The sequence below is a fragment of the Lygodium microphyllum genome, chromosome 24 (genome assembly GCF_053477565.2).
Source record: "Lygodium microphyllum isolate KBCC chromosome 24, Lygodium_microphyllum_v1.1.10, whole genome shotgun sequence".
Taxonomy (NCBI): domain Eukaryota; kingdom Viridiplantae; phylum Streptophyta; class Polypodiopsida; order Schizaeales; family Lygodiaceae; genus Lygodium; species Lygodium microphyllum.
In genome coordinates, this window is record NC_141158.1 from 6,998,399 (window position 1) to 7,018,772 (window position 20,374).

General features: G+C 42.6%; 1 protein-coding gene across 2 annotated transcripts in view; it reads right to left on the reverse strand.

The window, feature by feature from the left end:
* Window positions 1–746: 746 nt before the first annotated feature.
* The window catches only part of LOC148014818 (protein SAWADEE HOMEODOMAIN HOMOLOG 2-like), an 87,386-nt gene continuing 67,758 nt past the window's right edge, over window positions 747–20,374 (reverse strand). The window contains exons 6-10 of one of the 2 annotated variants that reach the window (XM_087664898.1): window positions 18,836–18,887; window positions 2,840–2,983; window positions 2,482–2,601; window positions 1,303–1,468; window positions 747–1,178 (exon numbers count right to left, since the gene is read on the reverse strand). In XM_087664898.1, the coding sequence (XP_087521024.1) occupies window positions 1,165–1,178; window positions 1,303–1,468; window positions 2,482–2,601; window positions 2,840–2,983; window positions 18,836–18,887 (496 nt within the window). In that variant the 3' untranslated portion in view covers window positions 747–1,164. Of the gene's footprint in view, window positions 1,179–1,302; window positions 1,475–2,481; window positions 2,602–2,839; window positions 2,984–18,835; window positions 18,888–20,374 lie in introns of both variants that reach the window. The other variant, XM_087664897.1, reaches the window with a different exon arrangement.

Genomic DNA, 20,374 nt, shown 5'->3' on the forward strand with positions numbered 1-20,374 from the left:
TTGGATGTCATCAATCAAAATTACTCCAGACTTTATAGCCCAAAAGCAACTTATTGCTTCTATGATGACTTTGATACCTTGATAAACTGCCCATTTGCCCCAAAAGGAACTTAGTGCTTCAGCTTTTGAACTCCACTATGATGACTTTGCCACCTCATTCAACTGCCCATTTGTCCAGCATCCTCTCCAAATCAAAAGGCAGGAGCAAGTTGAGGAGCTTAATGATTGAAAGCAAACATTTGACCATTGAGGTGTTTGGATTGCCTATAACAAGCTCTATTGAGCAGCTACTATGCCTTACAAAGGTGTTTGTCACCTTTCATCTCATAGCTTCAAGCTGGTCTTTTAATAAGCTTTCAGCTTTTGGTTCTCAGCTTTCTTAGCTGTATACCACACATGATATCTTAATACATTGTTCTTTGATAGCCTTCATGGTCTCTTGTATGCTTCACTATATCCCTCCCTCTCTGCATATCCAAAATCTCATCACTGTCTTATTCCTAGAAACGCACCTTTGAAGGTGTACCATAACAGTACTTAACATGTTCCTTGCAAGCTGTCTTTGCTACACTTAACTTATCAATCACATTGTGGTTCCATAGACTGTTGACACTCATGAACACGATGTCCATGTTGTCCTGTGCATTAAAATGTGATGTGATCACTTTGACTTAAAGCAGTACTGTACATATTATATCTGAACAAAAGAGTGCAACTAAATATATTTTAAAAAGCTACAGAATACTATCAGAACATTGCTGGCTGAGCATTGTCAAAACGTGATCCAACACTAGGCATAGAAGATAATTTGAGTATGGATATGATATCAAATTTTAGTATGAACATGATATCAAATTCCAGAAATTTTGAAGATGCAAAATTTGCAGCTTGGCACCTAATTCAATTAGGACAACAGAAACACTAAAACAACACAATTTTCTTTTGAGTCAGTTGGATGGTTCATTTATACAAATGTGTACAATTGCTCTGCATCAAGCAGCATTTTTGTCCGTTCTGGAGCTGCGATTTTTTAATCCACATTTTTGTCCAATCAGGTTGCGGAGGGAACACAATTTTATGACTGATTTCTCTGCTTAATCCAACCTAACCAGAAAACATCTGCAGACCACTGCAACAAGTAATGCGCACTGACCAACAGACACTTCAAACAACTGTAACTGGTGCCAAAAAGGAAATACAAGTGTTAGGATAACATAGCAGACAAATTAGTTCAAAGAGCTGTCTGCAAGAATTACAAGCTAACTAGGCTTATGTAAGACAAAAAAGGTGCATCCTACAGACCTGATGGCTTGTTTTCCAGTTGTTGGTAACGATTATCAACTATCATAGCACTACTTTCTGCTGGCAATGGTAAGTGTGACTTTTCCCTGGGAGAGTGAGGGGTCTTGCCAGTCAAACGGTATTCTGTCTCTGGCCTCCGGCAAACCTTTCTCAGTGGAACTATTTCCTGCAACTTCAAAAGACAAATTGAGAGGTAATGCCCCCATAATCAGTTCTGAATTGCTCAGGTTACAGAAAACTAGAGATGCACACATGGGGCTTTAGAACCAAGGTTGTAACGATCTGGACATTACATCTTGAAGCTTCAAGCCAGCAATCCCTCAAAAGAGTGAACCAAGAATATCAATCAACATTGAAGGCAAAAAAAAAATAGGGTCACTTTTGTAGAGAAGCTTTTGCAGCTGTCAGCCTTGGAAACGAACTTTAATCAATTTGTGATCAATAAGCAACACTTTACAGTTTTAGAAACCCCCAAAATATCACCTTCTCACTCCCTTTGTCTTCACACCAACAAATAGAAAAACATTATTATGTATATTAAGTATCAAGTGCATCCTCCCCTTACAATCCTTAATAATCTGACCTGCCTGACTGGTGTTTCCTGCTTCACCATTTCCTCTCCTCATTATTAATTGGGCCCTTTTAAACATTGGATTTCCGGCTGATTCAAAGTTGAGGCTTATTGATTCCAGCAGTCCTATTCTCACCTTCACTACTTCATCTGCCTCCTTCCCTGCCATACTTTTTCCCTCTGCCATATGTCAACTTCCCTAGCTCTCAACCCAGCAGGATACTTCCTGTCAGCTTCCCTAGCTAGCACTCAAACCCCTCCACCTCTGTTTTGCTATACAGAATGGTAGCTTGATATCAAGAGAGATAAGGTGTTTGATTGCCATGTTATCCTGTTATTAATTCTCACTGAAACTGCATAGAAGTTGATTTTTCACCAAAATTCTACCAGCATCCCAGTAGATTCGTATGAGCATACTCCACTAAGCTTCTTCAGTAGTCAAACTGCATAGAAGTTTATTTCTCACAAAAACCTCCACCAGCACCCCAGTAGATTGGCATGGATGACCATACTCCACTAAGCTTCTTTGGTTGTCAAGCTGTATATCCAATCACAAAACCAGAAAAGCAAGAAAACCTACAGAGAATGGATAAAAGCTCAATTCTTACCACAACACCATCATGATCATACTGCACCAGAAATCTACATCGGCACCCTCGAACATCATGCCTTCGCCTCTCAACCTCTTTCACCCGTGCATCATAATAGAGGGCTTGTTCACTCCCCTCCTGTGATAATAAAATCTTGAATTAGCCATTCTAGCATCACACTCTGCATTAGCCATCCCAATATAGCTTTTCATAGCAAGCCTACATGAGCATTTCACTAGTGATGAAACTACTCTTTCTTCAAAAACATGGAATTGCTCTTGTGATCTATTTTAATTGAACAATTTGCTAAACCAGTGTATAGGACAAGCAGATGCAAAGATAAGCTATCAATCAGCTTCACGGTTACTAAATTTACCTGGAAACAGAGTATAAGATCACCAGGAAGAACAGCTACACATTCTGCAGCTTCACATGGCAATGACCTCTGACGAACACCAGTTCTTACATTAACCCATTCATCCTCTTCTTGACCAAAACCAGCAAACCGCACTCTCACCTCCTAAACAAAAAAAAAGTTATTGGTCAATAAGAGAGTCGCATTTATAAAGAGGAAACATTCCTGCAGCTGCAACGTCTTGAATGCAACATCTAGAAGGCTTCAGGCTGTAACTTCTGTACAACCATTGATATGGCTATGAAAAGACAGAATTGAGATCATTATAGGCAAGTGAAGAAAACTTCTCTGACCAACGATTGTCTGTAAATGAATTCAGAAGCACTCAAGGCCCAACAAGCTCTTCCTTCACCTCCTGCTGACAACCACTTTCAGAGTCCCCCCACATCCCTACTGCCTCCCCCGCATTCCCTGCCACCTTTGTCCTACCTGCTACCTGCGCCACTGCCTGTAGCTGCCCGTACTGTTCCTGGAGCTGCTGCGGCCACCTGCTCCACCTGGCTGTCCTGCCCCCTGCACCCACCTGCCTATCCTGTCTCCACCCTCAGCCCTTGCTTCCACCACCTGTCTGCTGCCCTAGCAGCACCAATGGTTACAGCTCCTCCTCTCCTCTCTTTATACATAGTAACCATCTTCCCAGCTTTGCTCATGCTGCTCCTTCTCATTATACATAGTAACCAAAAACTGTGTGAAACCTCAAAACACATGAAACGTTTAGTTTCATTTTGTGAGAAACAAAAAAAGAAATCACAATATGGATAAAAATTTTGAAGTGTTTCTTTCATGAAAACAACATGAACGTTGTTTTTCTTTTATAACCCATGTTTTTTCGACACCTTCCTTGTGTGGCCCTCACCGCCACTACCACCACCACCACCCCCTCCTCCTCCATCTCTTCCTACTCCGTTTCATTTCACAAAACAGGGTTGCAAAACTAAATTTAAAGAGTTTCTTTTATTTAAAAACATGCAAGTTCTTTTTCTTTTACAACATGTGTCTGTTCCACACCCTCCTTGCACAGCCCATCACCTCCTCCTCCTGGTGTGTCTCCTCCTCCTCCTCCATGTCTTCTACTCCACCTCTTCCTCCTCCACCACCTCCACCTCCACCTCCACCTCATCTCTTCCTCTTATCCTCCTCCTCATCTCTTCTTCTTATCCTCCTCCTCCTCTACCTTGGGCCTCCACCTCCTCAAGCGACAAATGCCTCCCCAAAGGGATTCCACTCATGAACATCAATTTTTACCTTTACTTTGCATTATGTATTATTTGTATGTTATACAGTCTATAAATTGTGATTTGTGAGTCGTGAATGTTACTTTCTAAAAGAGTCGATGAAATGGATGTTTTTGTATGAGGCTTTAGACTTTTGACTCTAGGATCCAGGTGGAACGAAAATTTTGAGTTTTGGATCTATTTTCTTCCTCTAATATTACTAATATATAGTAATTTTAATTAGTATAATAACAGGTGCTTCACTCTCACAGTGTCTACTGATTTCTGTGCTAAGCTTTGGTCCTGCCTCCATCTCAAATTCTCCAAGAGGGGGGACCATCCCTGATGGAGGTCTCGACTGCCTTGCAACATCATCAGATTTATGCGCAACATCTGAAGAGAGAAATTCATGCATACCTTCATTTAGAAGCTTTTCTTGAAGGGCAATCCTTCGATCGACCTCCTCAATCTTCTTTTGTCTATAAGCTATGATTAGTTTGTATTCTTCAGAGGTCAGCTTGCCTAGCTTTTCTTCCATGTAATCAAAAGTGTCTTCCACCATGTCGGAACTTTGTGGAGCAAGCTGATCAGCCCACTCTCACTCAATTCTCGACATAGTTGGTTTTGGAGAATGAATCAGTGTTGTTGTGTTCGAAGTTATTTCAACCTACTGTTGTCCTTACTTCTTGTGTAGAGCTTTCAAATCAAAGGCCTAGGTTTCTCAAAGAGTACCAGGTTCTCATACCATGTAAAGAAATACTCTAACACAGAAACATAAATAGAAACAGTACAACAAAGCACATACTAATAAAAGAACACAGTTAGGTTAGGGTAACTCAGAGACAATGAACAACACAATGAATGAATGAAGTGATATGACTACTGAATATACGATGCTCATACAACAAACACATTATGCAATGAATGAATATTGTATCTCGAACTCTTGTATCTCAAGGATCAGGGCAGGGGTAATGAGCTGGAGAGTGTGTCGTACTCTGAACGGATCCTGAATTGCAGCAAGGCGGTCTCCGGATGTCGAACACCAGCAAATGCAGCAGTGAGAAACTGGATCTGATACAGACAGCAATGAGGAGAGAGAAAGACTAAAAACGCAGGCAAGACAGCCTCTGCAAGAGAGAGAAATACTAAAAATACAGACTGCAGGAGAGAGAAAGACTAAAAACGCAAACTGCAGGACTGTGATGATGTGGCAAGCTGTATAGCAACAAGTCTGCATAGGAACAGTAGTCACTTGGCTAGAATCAGCTCCAAACTGCGTGAAGAGGACTGGAAATCAAGCGCCAATTGATGGAGACAGCAATGGACAGCTTCGACTGAGATGTCCTCTGCGAACGGGATGTGGGCAACAAGTTGAAACACCTGAAATCTGCAAAAACAAGAATAAGGGCTGAATGGAGGGCACCATACATATTTATAGAGAGTTTGGGCCCTCCCAAGTGGGTTTGTGCTTATGGGATACAGAAACTCTCTAGGATCACGTTTCTTTTAAATAATCAAGGTTTCTTCATTAATTAAGCATATTTTGGGGCTGTTTAAGTAAAGCTAATGCATTTTTAGCTCAACACTGGTGTCATCATCAAGCTGCTAGCAACTTCACTCCTCTACTTCGCAACAACATCCACATCCTGGCGTCAGGCTACAAGCTTTTGTGTGCATTTCCAGAGGATCTCCATCATTAGGAATCACCTCTCCCACTCCTAACATCAACTTGGCTGTTGCATTTGGCAAATTCGGGGGTTCTCCAATTACACGTGTCATCACGCAGACTATTGGTGTTTGCGTTTGCAACCTCCCACCATTCCTTCCATCTGGTGTCAGCATCCACACACCTGGCATCAACATCTTGATTGTCATCATCTATGTTTGGCAGCTCACACACCTCTAGCATTCGCATTTTGCAGCCAAGGCATCTCCCCGGCATCTAAGGGCTGCGGTTCGCTCCCTCAACACTTGGTGATCATCGTCGTCATCTCCAACCGCATCTAAGGACTGCAATTCTCTCCCTCAACAACTGCCCTTCATCTTCAAGTTACTTCAATAGCCCACTACCTTGAGGACTGCGTTTCACTCCCTTCATTGTGCAAATTCCCGCAGGTGTTGCCGCCTGATTTAGACAAGACAGTGCAATCATCTTCTGAACTTCGGCTCCACTGTATCAACTTTTCTTCATAGCATGATTCCCTGCATCATCACCGTGTTCTTCTTGTGTTTCTAAGTTTCTCTTCTCTCTCAATGTTTGTCGTACACACATTGTGTTTCTCCCTACAAACCCTACTGTCTCTCTGCACCGTCGCATATTTCTACATGACTTGCCCCTTATGCACACGATGTTGTTCACTATACCCTACCTGACCCAATGCCCGTTTCAGAGGTGACCAAATCTCCAACACCCCCTCTCTGATCTTGGACAAAGCATGTCTTGAGAATCTAGAATGTTGACAAAGAAGGACCTAAGCAAATGCTATGATAAACAAATGTGTCAGATTATCCTCCGTCTTACAATACTCCATATCCCAATCCAAGGTCTTCTTATAAATGAAGTGATCTAACTTGATATGCTATTTCCTCACATGAAATACTAGGTTTTGTGCCAAGGTTATGGAACTCTTATTGTCATATAGAAGTTTGGTGGCTTGAGGCTACTCACAACCAAGCTTACCTAACAATCTCTGAAGCCAAATGGTCTCACAAGGGGTAGAAGAAGCCACTCAATACTCATTCTTTGTTGAAAAAAGGACAACAATATGTTGCTTCTTGCTACTTCGAGCAATAGCACTTGTACTAGGAGAAAACAATAGCATGTAGTCACCTCTCAACCCGTGCTCTTGTTAAATCCTAGATTCAAGAGCAAGAAATGGTGTGGACACAAACTAGGCAGCTTTGCACCAAAGATTGAGTGCAAGAGGGAGGGATTACCAAGGAGGAGATACAATCCTTGGGACCACATTCGAGAAAACTATGCTAGGAGGAGGCTCTTCGAGCAAGGCAAGAGTGCTGGGAGAAGGAGAGGGCCTTGTGTCATGACTTAGCAACCATCTAGCAATCGATACACAAGTCCCCTAGAGACCTCACCTTCGAATACGCAAGATTTGCGTGCAAGCTATCATAGCAAGGATAAAGGATAAGAAGACAGATTTTTATTACCATACCTTACTAGCCTTCCAGGGGAAAAAAGGAGACACCATGTGTAGAGAGTTCTTCCAAGTGCATTGACCTAGCACATTAGGGAACCAGACTCGCAGCCTTTGAGATCAATACGGGAGGGTTAGATCTTGCCTAGAGCAAGTGATGGAGCTTGCCACTAACTTCTATAGGCAACTATTACAATAAGATATGGTATTGGCTCGCATGCTCACTTCCACGGAGTAAATGTTGAAGTGTGTCATGTCTCTAGTCACAGAGGAGATGTGATCCTGTTGAGAAACCCTTCACCCTTCACCTGCAGTTTGCGTTTTTGCGTTTCTGTGTTTTGCGTTTAGGGTTTGCAGCCCCAAAAAGGAGCGCCATCCTAGACCAACTGTGCCTATTTATAGGCCACTCTCTCATTCATTCCTTACGGCTAATTCATTCAGTCCGTCACCTCTTCTCTCCATCCTCTCCGCTGCCCTCACACCCCTTTAGGAGGACATTGCGGTTTGTGGTTCGTGGCTATCTAAATCATCTTCCTTGTGCTACAACACCCTTATTCCCTTGTATCGCATTCACTCCATGATTCAGATCTTCATCATTCCATTCATCAGAGTTTCTTCTCTCTTCTCTTCTCTTCTCCATGTTTGTCGAGTTCACTCCGTGTTCCTTCCCACAAACCCTACTGTCTCGCTGGTACGTCTTCTTTTGACATAGTATCAGAGCTGGATCTACTCAAATAGTGGCAAAGATCCTCCACTCTAGTAAAGGCAAAGACCGGTGGCGGGTTCAACATCCACTTCTCTTCTCTTCTTCCGCTGCATCAAAATCTCGTTTCTGCAGAATTCAGGTGTTTTCAACTTGCTGCCCACACCCCTTTCGCGGAGGACATCGCAGTCTCAGCTGTCCCTTGCTGTCATCTACAGTCTGGTATTTGTTTCCAGCCTTCCAGCCGCAGTTTGCAGCAAAGCGAAGCCAAAGCTGTCCGTTGCTGTCTCCATCAGCTGGCGCCTGATTTCCAACCCTCTTCACGCAGTTTGGAGCTGATTCCAGCCAGGTGACTGTTGTTTCTATGCAGACCTACTGCCGTACAGCCTGTCACATCATCACAGTCTTGCTGCCTGCGTTTTTAGTCTTTCTCTCTCTTGCAGGCTGTCCTGCTTGCGTTTTTAGTATTTCTCTCTCCTCACCTACGTTTTTCTACTGGTTGCAACCTCTTACTACTGGTCGCATCCTCCTCCCACTGGCAACTCACTTCCAGCCCTTCCACTGCCCTCCCATCCCTTCAGGCGGACATTGCGGTTCGTGCTTCACACTACCCTCACACCCCTTGAGACGGACGTTGTGGTTCGTGGTTCAAGGTGGCTAACCTCTTCCTTCTTCAACAAGGCACACTAGTACCCATGGCTTTTTTACCAACAGATGACCAAACTACTGGGTGCTCCTACTGTGGCATCACCGGACACACCACCGATGCTTGCCGACTTCGTCCTTTGCTCCCCGCCCCCGTGGAGTATATGCATCTTCCACCAGGCACTCCTTGTGCCACCTCTCCTTTCTGGGCCACAGAGATTGTTCTATATCAGCTATCAGAGCACTATGCTCAAGGCAATAAGACGCATCCGATGCACACCGAGTCCTTTCGAGCACATGGAGGATCGATTGGCGCTACGACCTCCTGGAGATCATCACAACGCCAGTGGTAGTCTTTTCCCACTTATTTTCAGGTACAGTGGCTTCCACGACCTACAGATCTACAGTCTGCTCCATCGAGAGAAAATGATTGTTTGATACCGTCTCCTCGTCAGTCTGCTCCTTTGAGAGATAGTGGCTACTCAACTCCTTCCTCTTCTTCGGCTACCCAGTCTACTCCACTGAGCGACAGCGACTGTTGCCCCCCTCTTACTCCTTCTGAGCCCCATCCTTTTCCACCCTCCACTACTCAGATCAGGCTACCTCTGGGAGCTCTTTAGCATCCTAGATACCTTCGCCATGACCGGCGGCACTTCCTTCGTTATCAAACATTTCGGAGTCCGTGATCCATGAGTTCTTGGATTCCCTATCTCCTTCAGAGGGGGATGTTATTTCTTTGCCCTGAAAGGAGACATCTACTTCTTCTTCGACTTTAGCGGGGGCCCCTCCACCTCCCACCTCAGAGGGGACCCTACTCCACATAAAGTTCTTCACCCATCCTCTACTTTGTTGGGGTGGCTATCTTCGACCAGTCATCTCTTCTACTAATACCCAGGATCTTCAGGTACCACCTAGATCAGGACCTCGGAGGTTCAGCTGCGACTTGGTGACAAGGCCTTCATATTCCTTCCGGCATGGATGCATGGAGCTAGTGGCTTCTCTCCCGAGGTTGAGTTTCAGGTTCTCCAGTTCACTCTGTCTACTGTTCATTACTGCAGGTTACCTTTCAGGTGGAAATCTTGAATCTTCGGGATCCCCTACATCTTCTTCCTTCTCTTCTCTTCTTGCCTTGGTCACTTGGTCAGCATGGAGCCACCTCCCGAGATCGAGTACGGGCATATCTTTATGGTTCTCGGCACCACACAAAGTCCGGCATTCCTCCTATGCATTGCATGTTTTCATCATCTTTGTACTCGAATGCTTGGGCAAGTGAACAATTTTTCCACAAGGGACATTGTTCAAGTGACACCTACTACACGAGCATTCTTCAGTATGTAGCATTGCATCTCCATCTCTCTCTTCTCTTGTTCCCCTTTTTGAGCCTAAGAGGGGGTGTTGAGAAACCCTTCACCTGCAGTTTGCATTTCTGCATTTTGCGTTTAGGGTTTGCAGTCCCAAAAAGGAGGGCCATCCTAGACTAACTGTGCCTATTTATAGGCCACTCTCTTATTCATTCCTTACGGCTAATTCATTCAGTCCATCACCTCTTCTCTCCAACCTCTCCATTACCCTCACACCCCTTCAGGAGGACATTGCGGTTCGTGGTTCGTGGCTGTTTTCATCATCTTCCTTGTGCTACGGCACCCTTGTTCCCTTGTATCACATTCACTTCATGATTCAGATCTTCATCATTCCATTCATCAAAGTTTTTTCTCTCTTCTCTTCTCTTCTCCATGTTTGCCGAGTTCACTCCGTGTTCCTCCCCGCAAACCCTACTGTCTCGCTGGTACGTCATCTTTTGACATCCTTCCTTACATTGTTCACTAAGCAAGATATATACCAAGCCTTCCAATCACAAGATGAACCAAAGTACCCATCATACACCCTTCACCAAGCAAGAGATATTCCAAGCTTTCCAATCACAAGATGGATAAAAGTGCCCATGAGTGGACTAGCTCTCCATGTTGTTGTTCACTTTTTCAAGTGGATCTTCACCACAGCACTAGCTATCCTCTGCAAAATATCCTTTCTTTGTAGTTTGCTTTGAGTCTTGCAAAGCTTGTCAATGATGTTAGACTAGTGGCCCCCAAGTTGTCAGGATGAAATTCATAGACAACCAATCATATGGAACTTGCAAATCAAACAAATACAAGTTGCATCTTGAGGAGCGCACACATATTCAATGGGCTGTTTGGGAGGCCAAACATGCCCGTTCCGCCTGGAGAGATATCTACAAGGATGTTGAGCTGGAGGTCATTCAGCAAGCGATGAGAAGAAAGAGCGAAGTGGGGCAACCTAGCTCTCACCAAGTAGCAAGAAAAGTCAGAGGTGCCCCACTAGACACTTTCTCAATGTATAAGAGGGGGGCAATCGTAGCATTGGATAGAGGATAGTAGGGATTAGCTTTTCCTCCGGACCTCTGTGAGGTGGATCCGAGTCATGGGACTCCAAGGCAAGTCATGGAAGCTTGACCCACATATCACTTGGTCAAAATCCAAGAGTGATGGCTATGGATCTCGAAGGATAGATCTTTGTATGAGTTATACTTCACTTCCAAAGAGTAGAGTTGGCTTGCCTCATATGTATCACAAAAGGTAGTGAGCTCCTTCATCTACATGGCATGGATCGGCAAGCACAACTTGATGTAGGATGATATGGATTGGTCTCCTGCACATAGCAAACATTGAGCAAAGCATAGCATCACATTCTCTTTCAAACCTACTTTTTGGAGAGGCCCATGGAATAGCTACCAACCGAGGTCTCTGACTTCCTTTGGCTCCTAGCCCATCAAGATCTAGCAGTTGGCAATTGGTTGGCTTAGACACCACGGATTGGCAAGGTTGCCCTCAACGACCTTTGGTCTTGTGAGACTGCCCAACCAGTTTGGAGAGGAGTGAGCAAGATCCTTCATCGCATAGAACCCCCTCTCCGAATCACCCCCTCACATGCTTTTTATTGACAATCAAGCAACCAAGGATGCCACATACTCTAGAATGCGAAGATGCTACGATATGATTTTCAGCATTGAGGCCAATTCGTGTGTGGTTGTGGGCTTGGAGGCTCTACCCAATTAACACATATTCAAATCTACCACATTGCTATTAGAGGTACTAGAGATTATCAACAGCCTCTCAAGGTGGTACATTTGCAAGGCCCGCTATCAACCAATCTCCACCGGTCAAAAGCTCTCCATAAAAGCCACTTTGGTTTCTGTCATTCATTCCCCAGAGGTCATTGGAGCAGCTTCAAGGAAACTCTCAGCACCAATAGAAGCTTTGGCAACAGTTTCTGCATGCTTCTGATTGCCATAGCCTATTTTTTAGTTTACGGGATGGTAGATCCGAGTAGTGTTGCAGTCCTTCACCATGGCTTCTTTCCCCCATTCCCTTGAAATCACACTGAGAGGGCTTCTACATATTTGATTTGATTTGCATTCGGCTCTAGCTAGGACTATTCTACACGTGTACTTGGTTATATTTTCTTTTGTGTAATATAAATAGCCATATCCTTCTTTCTTTCTTCTTTTTTTTGGGAAACAAAAAGACAAGTCAACATGGGGACTCATAAGCCTTCATATGCCTAATGTCCAATTTTAACCAAGGGTTGGGTAGCTTTTCAATAATTTATATATCATGAATTACACACCCAATGAAGTTTGAGTACAAAGACAACAAATATCAATGCTCTTCTATGCCAAGCCATGTGCATAAATTACCGACACTTCATATAAGAGACCACATGACTAGGATGGATTCAAGTAGGAGGGATCTTAAGGGGATTTGGTGCATAAGCTGTTGAGACTTCTTGAAAAGCTCTACAATGACTTCAAGGGCTTGTTATATTGCTACTTCTTTTGTTGCTTTACCTTTGCATTCTTTGTCTTCTCAAGGAGGCGTCTTGACCCTGTTGCTTTATTGAGTTACTCATTTCATCTAGGAATTTCAACCTTTAGTAGTTCAACCTTTCAATTCTCAGAGACGTGACACTTTTCATCTAAGGGAATCAAAGGGTCCATAGAGGACCATAATGTCATCTTTCTTTTTACCTTCACAAATATTATCTTTCTAGTAGCCTTTCCAGTTCTTGCTTATCTAGGTCCCAAAATAAGTCTTCAAATGTCATCCTCTCTAATACTAGTATGACTCCGCAATGAAGGTGGTGCTCTAACAATCTCTAGTGAGTTGCTAGTTGGATGAAAAGAAGTTATTAGTGTACCAAGGATCCCAAGTATGTTGTTGCAAAGTATCCATAGAGATATTCTAAGTTTTCTCCTTAATCTTTTTCTCAATGGCACAAGAATCTTCCGGTTTCTTCACATGATCAACCACTTCCAATTGGTAGGTAGTTCATCTCAATGGCCCAAGACTCTTGTAGCTCCTTCACATGATCAATTGCTTGAAATGACAAGTCCTCCATTTCTCTTTATATGTTGTGTCTGATTCTTCAGTTTCCTTGTAGAGAGTTCAAAACATTGGCATAGACATTCTTGCATCCTTTAGACAATGGAAACATACCCATCTTTTAGGCTTATGTCAAAATGGAACCATGTTTCTCCAAAGTATGTTTCTGTTAGAGTGCACAACAGAGGAGACACACAAGCATAGAGAGAGAACAGAAGAGAGATTGAAATGAATACAAAGAATGAAAGGAATAGACTGCAATGATCTGAAAATGAATGCTAAATACAAAGAAAACCGATCAGTCTTTGCACACATCTCAAGGTGTTAGTGAGGGCACTGGATCAAACTCATGGACAGTACTGATGTGGGCTGCAGAGAGATGTTGAGAGGGCTGGCAGCAATCACGATGAGTAAAATTGACCACCAACATGGAGGGGCAGAATATAAATAGAAAGCCGTGCCTAAAACTGGCCAACCAGTCTTGACTGGCTGCATTTAATGCAGTCAGCCAGGCTGAAATGCTGCCGCCTGCCCCTGCCACTGTGAATGCAGCCCGAAAGTGGCATAAAAACGAAATGCAATGAAAAAGGCCACTAACTGACAGCATGAACACACTAAAACCGAAATGCAAGGCTGGAAACTAAATTAGTTGGGCTGTCTAAGCTCCAATGTCTCCATCAAAGTCTGATGGAGCTCACAACTAGGAGATGACGAGCATAAAAAACATGAAATGCTGACACCCCCTCTCAAATCATGGAAAGGGGCTGAACACCTCACAACATCATGTGATGGTATCCCCATCAAACTCTGACAGAGCTCACAACTAGGAGATGGCCAACATAAAATACATGAAATGTTAACCACCCCTCTCAAATCCTGGAAAGGGACTGAAGACCTAACAACATATTGTGATGGAGCATAGAACCCTGAGACAAAGGCTTCACGAAAAGGTACACTACATTGTCCTCCATAGGACATTAGACCACCACTAGCTCGGACTCCATAATCCACTCGCGCACATAATGATAATGGACCTCAATGTGTTTTGTGCAAGCATGAAACACCAGGTTCTTCACCAGAACAAGAGCACTTTGGCTGTCCACGAGTAGCACTATGGGACTTATCTGTAGAAAGCCAATCTCTGCCAGCATATGGTAGAGCCATGACACCTCTTGTGCGATAGAGCAAAGTGCAAGGTACTTGGCCTCTAACCACATTAGGCTGCTTCTTGCTCCAAGAGATAGCTCCCGATCTAAGGGAGAAAGCAAATCCTATAGTGGAGCGTCGAGTATCAACATCTCCATCCCAATCAAGGTCACTCCAACCTATAAGAGTGGCTCCCTCTCCATACATGTTCCCATAGGATGGAGTCCTTTGTAGATAGTGCAAAACACATAGTATGTCTCTCTAATGCGCTTGCAATAAAGTAATAATAAAAGAAGACAATAGAGCCACCACATAAGAGATATCCGGCCTCATATGAATGATCTAGATGAGAAGGCTGACAAGGCACTTGCAACAAGTAGCATCTGGTAGGGGATCACCTACAATAGATACGACTCACGGTCCACAAGGCATGAACTAGGCTTACATGAAGCCATATCAAACTCTCCAATCCAAGGAAGAAACGAAGGATGCCCAAGTCCATATCAAATTCTTGTCACAAAATGTCCTATGTACAGTCCACGTCCTATGTGTGGCTACCAATCAAGGTAAGGTTATCCACATAGAGGATGACTAAGATGCACTACAGACCATCCAATCAAAAGTAGAAGTTTGGGTCGTGGTCTAACTAAGGAAAGCCATCTAAAGAAAGAACTTGCCAATCTGCTAGTACCAAGCCCTAAGGCATTCCTTCAAGCCATAAAGGGCCTTCCCAATTGATAGACACGGTCCTCCTTTCCATGCATATTGAAGCCTGGAGGATGATCAACATAAATCTCCTCCTATAAGACACAATTTAGGAAGGTAGACTTCACGTTCATTGGATAAATGTGCCAATGATGGTGGGCTGCAAGAGCCAAAACAATCCAAATGGTAAACATATGAGTTGTCAAAGCGAAAGTCCTAACTAGTCCAACTTTGCCCTCTAAGACAATTCCTTGCTAACAAACCTCACCTTGTGCTTGTCCAAGGTTCCATCAACTAGGTACTTGGTCTTGGACCCACCTCACACCAATCACCTTCCTCTTGACTAGACAAGGAACCAACTCCCAATTCTCATTACACTCAATAGAATCGAGCTCATCCTACATAGCACGCCGCCAAAACATCCTATGCCAGACCCTCTTCAATGGTACTAGGCTCCCTATCCTCTAAGATCCAAGTCATGAGGGTGTAATTCACACAAAGTGAACATCCCTACTTTGCTTGCAACCTAGTCCATTGTCATGGGCCTTGAAATGTCTTGGGAAACGATGTCGCTCATGAATCATGCATAATCTTTTGAAACCACTGTGGAATCACGTAGGGCTGCTCATCCTGTGAGGGAGGCCTAGGGGCCTCCAAAACCTATGACGCACCTATTTGGGAAAGGGAATCCCCCTCATCAAGTAAAGAAAGCTCCTTCTCTAATGACTCAACATCCCTCGAAGACAGATGAGGAGCAAGAGTAGGATCCACCTAAAGAGAAAGCACCATTGGAGGCAAGTTTCAAGGGCATAGCCTCATCAAACACAACTGAACACCACTTTGTCAGTCACGGAATCATAAATCTAGATCAATCTAAAGAAGAAGCACCATTAAAGGGAGGGTTAGAGGGCATGGTCTTATCAAAAACTATATCCTAGCTCACCAGCACTTTGTCACTCTAGGGAACATAAAGCCTATAACCAGTAAAAATACGATCCTTAGATTTGGCATTAAGTTTCCCCCCATGTTTCTTGTCGACATGGATGTAGGCATCACATCTAAAGATGCAAAAATGGGTGTTAGATGGCTTCTTGCCAAAAAGCACCTAATAAAAAGTCATGTCATTCAAAGCAACAATTAGAGACCTATTGTGGATATGCACAATTATAGATTTCCTTTGCCTAAAGGGTGCAAGAAAATCCTTGATGCTCCAACATTGAGCAAGCCATCTCCAGCATGGTCCAATTCTATCACTCTAGACAGTGTTTTCATACAAGAAAACTCCATCTTGATCCTACGTTGTCTACAAAACCTATCAAACTCCTCAGAACAAAACATGCCTCAAACATCAACTTCAACCCCTCTGACCCTAAAGGAATTTTGTTTCTCCACAAACACCTTCTACTCACAAAAACTAAAAAAGTCCTCAAACTTAAGCTCCACAAAGTCAATATGCACCAACTCTCAATAGTGTAGAAGCCCATCTTATAACTGCCTTTGGAAAGGGCTAGCAATGTTGTTTGCCCCTCAAATAGCTAGGGCACAAAGTAATAACAAAAGAGAAATCTGGAACATACTCAACAAATCCCTTTATGCATGTTTGATGAAATCAAAAGTCACGTTCCAATAGTGAGCATCCCAAAGTATACCAAGACTTGAAGAAGCCATAGCTGCAAGAGATGTGAGCTTGTAGAGCCCACCCTCTTGTATACCTATCCCAATACATCTCTAGTGGTCTCATCCTCCACGATAGCTACCTCCTAGGTGAAGACCACATGGTCCTAACGTGTGTGAGTCCATGAATAGAAAGAAGATTTGGAGTGACTAATTTATTGTCACTCCAATTTATGCATACTACGCAATATGCATGAGATGTCCATAGCAAGGCAGGTATCGTACACCCAAAATTTTATACTTTTTGATTCATAACTTTATTCATAAATTATGAATTACATTTAGAGATGTTTTATTTATTTAATCTAAGTTTTTCATCCTTTAAATGTATAGGTAAATGTGGATACACTCAAGCTCTCTGCTAGCACACTTAAAAGTGTGATGACGAGAGAGACTTCAAGGAGGAGCAAATATTTAGAGAGCTTTATTTGGAGCTCAAGGAGATAGATTAGCATGTCTCTTGCACTCGTGCATGCCGAGCCTATGTTGTTCGCCCTTGCGCTACTAGTAGTGGAGCTTCTACTTCAACATCCACATTGGCTGCCCGTGATGCTCATGGGACCCTTAGATGCTACACAAGAGGCGTGGGAGTGGCTCGAGAAGCACTCCTAGTTCGGCCCATGAGGATACACCTATCACTGCCTCTCACATAGAGCTTAGAGAGCTTGAATATGATGACGAGGTCAATGTCATTAGTGAGGGTGATTTTGTTAAGGAGGGTGATGGCTTCTCAAACGACGACGAGGATGCTTCTACCTCCCATGTCGAGAGTGATATGAGCACTTAGAGCCTAGAGATTTGTCGGTTGATCATGTATCTTGATTCGGATTGAGCCATGGATTTTATCTCAATCCATTTTTGTATATCTTTTTGTATGAGAATCGAGATTGCATATTTGGCTCATAATAAAGTTGTTGGTTTCATTATTCATTAATCATGAGTCATGACTCAAACTATACTCTTGGACTTGACTCTTGAGTCTTGTTTCAAGTCTCTTTTGCACTTACTTTGACTTGAATCTCTAAGTTTATATTTTAAGTACAAACACTAAGTATAGACTTAAAATTATATGTTTTTTTTTCATCAAACGTAGATCCAAGATTTATTAGTCTGATTACTACCGTACTAGTATTGGACTGTACTAATCAAACACCATCAGACATGACAACCCTAGGCGATGATACCATGTGAGAGAGTGCAATGGAAGAGATACATGAACACAAAGAGAAGGGAAGAGAGAGACTGAAATAAATGCAAAGGATGGAATAAGTAGACCGCACTAATCTGAAAATGAATGCTGAATACAAAGAGGACTGATCAATCCCTACACACAGCTCAAGGCATCAGTGGGCATCAAATCAAACTGATGGACAGTAGAGATGCAGGCAGCCGGGAGAGAAGAGTGCTGACAGCAATCACAACGACCAAGAATGACCAGCAACAGGGAATGGGCATAAATAGCCAGCCAGGCCTAAAACTGCCCGAGCAGCCCTAGCAGCTGCATTTAATGCAGTTGGCCAAGCAGAAATGCTGCCACCTGCCCCTGCCAGTGCAAATGCGACCCTAGAGTGGCATTAAAATGAAATGCATTGAACTGGATCACTAACCGATGTCGTGAACACACTAAAACCAAAATGCAAGGCTGGAAACTGAAATGTTTGGGCTTTCAGAGCTTCAATGTCATCATCAGACTTTGGCGGAGCTCACAACTAGGAGATGCCCAGCATAAAAACATGAAACACTAATAGCTTTGTAGTAGGACACTCTTGCAATCCATTCTTGGTTTCTGAGTGATCAATCTTGCGACCTCATCGTCACCCTTTACTTCAACCCCAATACTTCTACAACCATCTTGTGCAGTTTTGTACTAGAGACTGTTCATGTCTAATCTCAACCATTCTACAACTAAACTGTTCTTCATCACCTGGTCCATGCTGTGTTTATGCCGATGCAAACTTGGGTGTCTCTATCAATACAGCAAGATGGTTTTTGTTCCATGTGCTCATTGCTTCTCATTTATGGTTGGTTGTGAATTGTAAGTTAAGTTGGTGACATTAGCTTTATTAAATAAACTGTCTTGTTTAGCAGAGAAAAAGCTGTGACATAACAAATAAAGGATTTTTCTCAAGAAACTGGCTGAGCTGTAGGCTCATAATAAAGTAATTTTATGAAGAGTAATCCAATAGAACAGGAGAGTCCATTTCTTTGCCCTTTGGCCAGTTTGTGAGATTAAATCAAGTATATTCTGCAACTAAGAAAATTGTGCATTGCATTAAATATGTTGAGGCCCACCAGCACTAAACTCTGCTACTTACCAAATCACCAGATTCAAGCACTCTATGACCAAGAAACGATTCTACATCGTACCTGCAATTTAATAAATGAATCTCATAATTTTGACAGAAATGGACAATCAAACAGGGCTCTCAACATCATGACACTACTATATTTTTGTCAAATCAATATTACTATTTTGAACTAACATTTTTTAAACATTTCATGTTGAAACCGTTCCTTATTAAGGACTCCAGGTAATCCAGTTGCTATTGATACCAAACAACATTGAAAACATGACGAGTAGTGGACCAACCAAGATTATGTTTAAAAACTTGTCAACAACATCCAAGGCATTATTTGCAGGTGGGGACAGGGGATGTAGATCCAACAGACTGCAATCATGCAGTGTGGGGACGAGGCTAGGCTGTACATTCCCTGAGTAAGCAAGGAGCAATGTCTTAGCTTCAGTATCCTAGTTCAAATTCTTTGAAACTATTTGATGCATATCTTAATAATCTATCCACAAAGCATGCAGCAGGTATCCAATCCTGATACCCCAGTACCTAACTAGACTCATGTGAATAATTAGCAATACTGTCACTACTAACATTGGGCACTGCTATGCCAGCTCTAACCAGCACAAATTGTATCCTTACATTACAAAAGCTCTAACAATGGATCCATTAGTGCTAGCTATGCCAGCTCTAACCAGCACAAATTGTATCCTTACATTACAAAAGCTCTAACAATGGATCCATTAGTGCTAGTTATCCTTACAATGTGCCTTCAGACAATGAAACAATATAAACCACAGTAGACTTTAATCAAGGACAAAAATGGATCCATTAGTGATAACCATCCTCATAGAGTAAAACAATAGAAAACACATTGGACTTGAGGGAGCCAGGAAAACAAAATCATGGGCTCCTCACTTTTCCCTTTCCTTGAAGATTCTCTCTCTTCCTTCAAATATTATTAGCGTAATAATCTGACCAAGCTTAGATGACTTGTAAAGCTTATGATTATTTGTCTAATATAGCTTACTTCACTCTTTCCATTCCTTTGCAATAATCCTACTAGGAAACCACACCCAACCTATAACCAAAGTAGGTTAATGTGCTACTATGTGAGTCACATGATCCATTTATAAAGACATGAAATCGTCTGAAAGCTCACAATCATTAGCATAGAATGACTGTGCAGACATCCAAAACTACTTCTACGAAATGAAAATCAAGGCTTGCCGAGTATTGACTCTTTGGAGTAGTGAGCATAGAAACACTTTATATAAATCCACTTAATGTCCAGTTTTAGATTTGCATATGTAAGCCTACTTCTGTGAAATAATTTGTGCAATCAATTCCTACACTTAATCAAATACAATCAAATTGTAATGTGACTACATAATGCATGTACATGTCATCTTACACACAATCATTTTAAAGTACCCTTTAAGTAACATTACTCAAATATCTCCAATTTTGGCACAAAAGACAATTCTTTTACAAATAAAATGCAAACCTAGCTGGATGCATTATTGGCTTTTCGGCTATCACCCAATTTAGTGCAGCAGTCAA